Source organism: Perna viridis, chromosome 7 (genome assembly GCF_037379345.1).
Source record: "Perna viridis isolate PV_CMFRI_1.1 ecotype Kerala chromosome 7, ASM3737934v1, whole genome shotgun sequence".
Lineage (NCBI taxonomy): Eukaryota > Metazoa > Mollusca > Bivalvia > Mytilida > Mytilidae > Perna > Perna viridis.
The window spans coordinates 2,882,225-2,890,193 of record NC_142451.1 but is presented as its reverse complement, the minus strand read 5'-3'; the positions used below and the strand labels follow the sequence as shown (position 1 = coordinate 2,890,193).

Below are 7,969 nucleotides of genomic sequence, written 5' to 3'. Positions count from 1 at the left end.
TAATACTTAGGACATTGAAATAATACACAGATTTAATCTGAATTCCAGCCAAGGTTCATAACGATGCACAGACTAGCGTATATATGGGAGTGTCCTGTGTCTTCAGAAACTCCTTATGTAACAATTCACAACACATATCATCCCTCCATCTTAATAATAAAATCCCAAATGCGTCATTGAAGACCCGTTTTAATGACCACTCACACTTGTGGAAAAAATAAGAGATCAATACCGTGTCAGGGTCATGACCTCGTGGTCTAGATATCCATTCCTAGCTAGTATTTAAGTAGTATACAATAATTGTGTAACACTAACAGTCCGTTAAAGATCATGATTAAATTACCGGCAAACTTGCAATATTAATTTAAAGCACCAATTAAGCTTTAAGCATATGTTACTGAAAATGATAGTATAGTCACCTTTTAAATGCGTTCATACTTAAAGATGTTCCAATATGGGTACGAGAAAACAATTAATTCCCCTTGGTTTTCGTTTACGAATATAGTTCCAACTTTGGTAGTAGGTACCTTCCACATTTTTTTCATATTTTTACTGGAAACTTATTTGCTGAAGTGTTGCCTCTAATTGGTAGAAAACAGGTTAAAATTACATGGGATTTTTTTTCATTAATCAATTCTGACTAAAAGTTGTGATTTGGTTCAGTGGAAGAAGGTTAAAATTTAGGACTTAACTCAGTTCATTTGTCATGTTTACTCCATCTCCGAATTATATGTATTAATTTCAGAAAATTATGTTAAAATTTTCTACAATTTATATATAAAATCCTGTTTGTACATATCTATAGGCCAGAGAAGTTTTATTCAGTTTGCGCCGGTGGAATTTTTTTAATCTGCTCAAATGTGTATATTGAAATGCACTTGAAAATTAAATGCGGTCTCGTGCCTGTATTATTGTTTACTCTTATTTTATACTGATACTTTATGTAAGCGCAACAAGTTTTCGATATGTTCAAGTTACTTGACAGAGATCATCACTACAATACAGTTAAGTACTTCTCCGTCTAAGAATCTGGAAAAATGTGTATAAGGTGTGGCACATAAAGGAAAAAAACACAGATTTTATTGCATTAACCAAGTATTTATACCCGATAACCTCCAGAAATAACAAAACGTTTGTAAAATTTGCATTTTAAGATATTTATTCCCTACTTGCGGAGCTCGGGATGCGGCCATATTTTATCCCTTTTTGAGTTACCTCCCGTAAGAGCAGGTGTAATTTCGAAGTCTCTCTAATCGATGTTCGGATTCGGGTGCAGAAAAAAGAGGTAAATCGAATGAAAATGGACTCCCCAGCAGACAAACACAACGGTGTTTCTAAAATGTACAGGGTGTTTCATTTTATTGGTAGGTTACATAAGGATGATTTTCATTTGTATCCCGCGTAAAGAAAATTTATGACAGGGTCAATAGAACGAGAAATTCCCTTTTGACTTTCGAGATTTTCTATAGTATCGTCGATATCGGATGGAAAACCTTACGTGTACCGAATAGACACCTGCTCCAAAGGGAGATAAATGTTGACAAAATATTGGTCTGCAAGTCGGGAATAGGTCAAATTTAGTTGAAATGCACTATGGAAAAATGGCGGGAAAATTTTTCAGCACTTTTTCCTTAGTTAAGCAGTCAAAAAATTTCTACGTCACTGATGCTTTAGGATAAATTTATATAGCTGTTTATTTTTTTTCTAGATGTATCGAATATATTTGAGGCAAAAAAGACCAAATTAAGAAATATGATGTGCCACCCATTGCCTGATTCTTGCACAGAATGGTACTTAAGTGATCAAGTTCTGCGTTTACTTAAACATGTATAGATTTTATAGTGATAATTAAATTATCTTTTTTATCAATACATTTCATGAAATAATTTAAGGGCTTCCATTTAGTATATTATTTTCGTCGGAATCACATAAGCAAGTAAGCCACCAAACGATACGATATTTTCGTATCAGTACTGTCATTGAGTACCCAAGGCAACCAAGGCGAAGTTTGTTTTTATTTTTTTTCCACGGAAGATTAGTAATAGATTGGACTAAAATACTAAATTATTAATGGGGAGTAAACTGTTTCAAAAGTGCTATATCAAACAGACACATCTTGGCATACATTGCGTTTAATTATTGTAAAGGTCAAATTACGATGTTTTGATTGATTGATTGATAATTGCTTAACATCCAAGGCTATGGAGGATATTTCACGCGGATCCTGTGCCGGATCTTTGTTTTGCTTGATCACAGAAGCAACAGCCCACAATTAAGCATGTCCACTCTATACCCTCAACTGAAAAAAATGCCAGAATGTTAATAACTTTGCTCTTGAAGTATTAAAACATATAAGTCGAACACCTGTATTTTGTTTAAAGTAAAACATAGGGTCACAAAACTGACAATTTATTTCAGAACTATAATAAAAATGTCGTATTGCACAACGGTCTATTTCGTTGAAAACTATACAAGTGTTCCTTGTCTTTCTTTAAAAACATCACATTCTTCGTCTTCATCGTTTGCATCACTAAAAGAAATATTTATATTCGTGTGCGCCGTAAGATCAGGTAACGATGTCTTGTTAAAGTATTCGTATGCGGCGTCGCACTTTCCGGTTGTGATGTAATTACGAATAAGGGTGACGTAGTCCCCGTCAGGATCAAATGCAAGACCAGTTGAGGGTTTTAATGCGCAAATTCGACAATTACATTGTAGAAACGTATTTTTGTCTTTATTGAAGTTAACGTACAAGCATGTTGGTGATTGTTTGTTGTTTAATACTGTTGGGGTATGATTAAGTTTACACATTTGTGAATATGCATGACGAGGTGTGTCTTCCACAGCTAAGTAGTCCGAAACCACATCAGAGACCTCCAAAGGGTTCAGAGCCTTTGGGTAAACTATCTGAACTTTATCTCTTTGCTTCTTGTATTTATTTACAATACGTTCAACAGGACTTTCATCTCTCCTTTGTGGTGCCATATTATTGTTACTCTAAAAGAGAGAAAAAATCCTTGGATCATTATCTTTGTGTAGCTGAAGGTAAATAATATTTTGGCGATGAACACAACCAACTTTCCTCTCATTTGAAGGACACAACACAGCTCGGTTTTTGATTGGTTATCTTTGTTGTTATTGAAAATTTGCGATGCCATTCACAATTCAATAAGGGACCAGTCCATATTGGGAGGTTAAGACCGGTGCCTTTCATATTCTAATTAAAAAGAAATCTTTGTCCTAATTCTTAAGATAACAAAAAAGTTTATGTCCTATGTCAGTAGAACAGAAGTTCTAATTTATTAGAAATTAGATCTGGATATAAGCATGGAATCAATGTATTTTTAGAAAAAAAAACTTTTTGACATATTTTATTTCATTTATGCATTTATCAGTGTTAAAAATGAAAAAAAAACTATGATTCTTTACAATATGTAAGAGGGAAAAATATGTGTTCTATTGCAGTTTGTACCGGTCCCAACCACCATTAAATATTAACCGGTCCCTAAATATAACAAAAGAAGCATTATTCTTTTATCATCAGATATTAATTGTGGGTTTTCGAAGTGAGAATATTAGAGAAACAAGAAAACAACATCTTAAATTCAATGTCACAGGTTTTGAAAGGAGGTTTCACTTCACTTCTTCAAAAACTATAAAAACGGTCTACAAAGACAGCCGTCAGATACATATTAAAACAGTGTTCCGCAATATCGACCGCAAACTATTTAAAAGAATTATTGTATAGAGTGGCGGTATATGCAACAAATAGATGACTCACCTAATGCATGACATAATTAAATCTTAAAACTTTATTGATTTCCGATGTTTTCATAGGAAAACCACAACAAACACTCGAAGATTCATTTTCAGGTTAATTATACCAAATTACTATAATGAAGACTTGATTTCCTTTGCTTCTCTTGGCAACAATTATATATTTTAATTGGCGTACAAGTGGCAGGAAAAGGCACAGGGGTTTGCTCCCAATATCAAATATACAGCCCGACTAGAATATAAACAGGTATTGCTTGCAGCCAGACTGGTAAATAAACACGTACACTAGTCGGGCTACATATTTGATAGTTGGAGCAAGTCAATGTGGAAAAACTATGGCCCGTTTTCTAAATTTGGGAAGGTACCACATCGGCTCGGGACATGCGAGGGTGTGGCACCCAAACACGTATATTTTAACCCACTCTCTGAATACATTTGATGCATCTTGTATGACCACAATTAAGTCCCATGTGAATATAAACTATACTACTATCTGTTATACTAATAGAAAGAATGCTTAAAGCCTTTTAAGTCTTAAGAGGAAAGATGCACAGGATTATCTAGAGCCCGGGGAGAGGACATTTAAAAGTGATTTGTGAGTCGTAATAGAAAACGAAGCACTCCTTTATAGTGGTGAATCCAGAGGTATAAACAGGGTAGGGGTGTCAGATCCAGAATTGTTTAAAGGGGATTTCAGGCTTTCAATTTTTCATTCCAAAATTTCGTACAAAATTGACAAAATTTGCCAACAAAAGGGGACATTGATTTTTGGAACACTCTGGAGGGTTAACATACTAACTGTCTTATATTCTTACCTCTGTTGGCTGATTTATAACATACGACAAATGGTCAATGACTTGAGTATGTTCAGATAATGCAGTCCTCATGATTCTCGAGCTCTCTGTCAGAAACTTCACAGCTTTCAGCAACTTTTTATTCTCTTTTTTCATGTGACATTTACTTATAGGTCCCATCATAACTTCTTCGGTCTCCTCAACTTTGGTTCTTCCAACAATCAGTTCAATAGCCTTCTCTATCTGCTTGTTCATGGCGTGTTCCATGCGTTGAAAGTTTTCCCTCAACATTGTCAGTGCGATTTCTAGATTTTCCATTCGTGCTTTAAGTGTGAAAGTATCCACTGAGCTAGTACCAGATGATTTAGAGGAATATCTCTGATGCAATGCTTCGGTCGGCTCATTGCTCACTTGGATATACTCCTCGGATCCCCCATTGTCTAATTCGTTGTTCTGTGTCGAGGGCATGCCATAAAAAGTCTGACTCGACATTCTAGAATGAGATATCTGAAGGCACGTTGGTAATAATGCATTTTTCATTTTCTTCATTTTTGCACATTAACAGCTGTTGTTACCACAAAAGACTGTTACTTCAGTCTAAAAATAGATGATTAGTAATTCCTAACAGGTAAGGTCGGGAGCTAGACAAACAACAGATCAACAGAGGAAGTCACATTGATCCTATACTTACACTGAACATGTAGTTTACCGGGGATCGATTCTTACTGAAATTCGAAGAGACAATGAATTGGCATAGAATTATTTTCGTATAAGCTTTAAAAGAATCATGAGAGAGGCAACCGACGTACTGATTGTAGTTTTGAAATAAAACCCTTGATTGAAAGGGTAGCACGAATTTAACATTAAAAACAAAAATGTAGGTGTTTAGAAAACATATCTCGTCTGAAAAATAAAATAATAAAAAAACAAATAAGTAAAAAGCTTTTAATCTCCTTTTCTTACACCTGACATAGCCACGTATACTACTTTTACTTCAGAAGTACAAAAAGTTTGCCGATTTGAGTTAAGAACTTTCTATCCCAAAAACTAAGGGTGGAATATTGAACATATACATAAAAGGAGTGATGTACAGACGGACAGCATATTCCATTCATTTATATCTGTCTGCAGCAAACAACGGTGGGCCTTATCGTGTCTGCATGTAGAGGGGCGTAAATTAATATGGAACAGCTAGAAGTAGAAGTCTTAGATTATATAAAGGTTAAAAAAAGTCTTAATATATATATATACTAAGATCAACTCCTACGACGTATGAGGACTCTGCATACTGTAATCCACCAAATAAGAAAATGATATGTAAGCCAAGCATCAAAGATAAGTCTAACCCAAGCCGCAAACATCAAAGAATGTTATAAATAGCTCAGGCTTTATTTCATATTTTTGTTACTTTATCTTTAACCAGATAAACCATCCAAAGAAATTTTCAACCCCAAAACATTAAAATGGCAAAAAATTACCACAACTGAGAGAGAATTTTAAAAAATTGGTGGCATGTCAAATCCTGTGTCATCTAGGTGCAAGAGCAATGTTGTATTAAATTGCTTCAAATTTATAAACTAAATCATCAAACAGGAAGTTGAACTCTCTTAAATCTGAATTCAAATCTGATGATATGGCACACCTTCATAAAGCCCCTCTCATATAATCAAGTGGTGGTTATAAGCAGAGAAAACTGGAACAAATAAGTCACTACACACAGCCATATTAGTGTCACACAAGTGTAACATATATGATTATCATATGAATCAGTATGATTATCACATGAAAAGCATGTTTTTTTTTCTTCTATAATAATCATATGTAAGCAGGCAAATAATTACATATGATGATTCATATGCTAATCATGTTATTAGCATGAGAACTGTGCAACATAGCTGTATGATTACATGTGGCACTTTTATATCTCTTGTAAAATGGGGTATAATGAACATTAAACAATTTTTTGACTCTTATGAAATACATCATTATTGGTCCTATTAACCTTAAGTTGAATACAGAATAAAAGAATAAGCAATAGAGATGGCTCCTCTTAGTTACAGTTTAACATTAAGTACTATTCTCTGTAAGAATCGGGCAAAGGGTGTATCAAGGTGGAAAAAACACACAAGTCTTTCCATGAAATCTTTTTTCAAAATGTTATACACATATCATCAAAGGGAGATTACTCATTTTTCACTATTATGCATCCTCTGACATTTCAGAGACAAAGGACTTGTCAATGTGTCTTCAATACAACATAAACCACCAGCCCACATTTTCACATTCGTATTGTTGTTTGTTTTTTTTAACATGATTCATTATTTTTTTTTTAGTTTGCTTCCAGCACTTAGAAGGCAATTTAAACCAGAGAGAACTAAAGTGCCTGTGAGAAGTTCCTGAGTTTTCTGAAGGGAAAATACAAAAACATACCAGCTAACTGTATACCAAGTTTTGGTCAAAGTGACAAAATAAAATACAAAAATGGGTGTTTAACTTTTATATATGCATAAGATAAATACATTATCTTGATAGTTATAATGAACATGTTAAGTAGCTGTCTTTGTAAGAATCATGTAAAATCTGAAAAATGTGATACACCCCAAAAAAGGCTACATATTTTTATTTTTGTAATTAAGTTGTTTTATGGGTGTATACTATGAAATGTGTAATTATTCATTCAAATCTGCCTGCTCTTAGGAGATAATCAACATTGAAAATCCAATAGATTCTATTGTATTTGAGTGTCATTTACAGAGTTATCTCTCTTAATTTTGAAATGTACAGTACATTCTATATGAAAAACTCAATGGTAATTTCTGTTTACTAGGCAATTCATACAAAATGTCAAAAATAAAAATATGTAGGCTTTTTACCTATGAATCACATTTTGCATGATTCTTAGCTGGAGTGCTACTTAAATAATAAAACAACAAAAAGGACGTGAGCCAAGAACCTCGTAAATTGACTCAGAAAACTCAAAATAGAGAAACATCAAGCAATCTAACTTTTTTTTAGTAATTTGACAGTTAAATATGTTACTTTTGTGTGTACAGAGAAATTAAGTTAATAGGATAAGCAAAAAAGATCATAAAACACAACCAAAATACATACAGCAACAAATATGGGCCTTTGAAATAATTCACTTTTAATATCTAAAATTTTCTATCATTTAAGTTAAACAATGCCTAAAGGTGAGCATTAAAAACCTAGGTGAGAAGTGGCAGCAGCACAACTTGGTATTTGAAGAAAATAGAAGCCCATGTTTTTAAAGCAAAATATATGGCTTTTAGGTTTAAATAGATCTTTCTTTCTTCTTTTTTACACTAACTTATAAATTATATCACAATGTTTGATTTGTATCTACAGAAGATATACAGATGTCATGTTAATCAGGTAGT

General features: G+C 33.5%; 1 protein-coding gene and 1 long non-coding RNA gene across 2 annotated transcripts; one reads left to right on the top strand and one right to left on the bottom strand.

The window, feature by feature from the left end:
• Nucleotides 1-1,222: 1,222 nt before the first annotated feature.
• On the top strand, nucleotides 1,223-7,057 carry LOC148610965 (uncharacterized). Its single transcript, XR_015924024.1, has 2 exons — nucleotides 1,223-1,364; nucleotides 6,905-7,057. It is a non-coding gene; the product is annotated as an uncharacterized LOC148610965 (long non-coding RNA).
• On the bottom strand, nucleotides 2,353-5,207 carry LOC148610966 (uncharacterized). Its single transcript, XM_088590929.1, has 2 exons — nucleotides 4,593-5,207; nucleotides 2,353-2,997 (listed from the first exon to the last, which is right to left on the bottom strand). Exons 1-2 carry the CDS (start codon nucleotides 5,118-5,120, stop codon nucleotides 2,467-2,469), a joined length of 1,059 nt encoding a protein of 352 aa, XP_088447055.1. The 5' UTR covers nucleotides 5,121-5,207; the 3' UTR covers nucleotides 2,353-2,466.
• Nucleotides 7,058-7,969: the final 912 nt, after the last annotated feature.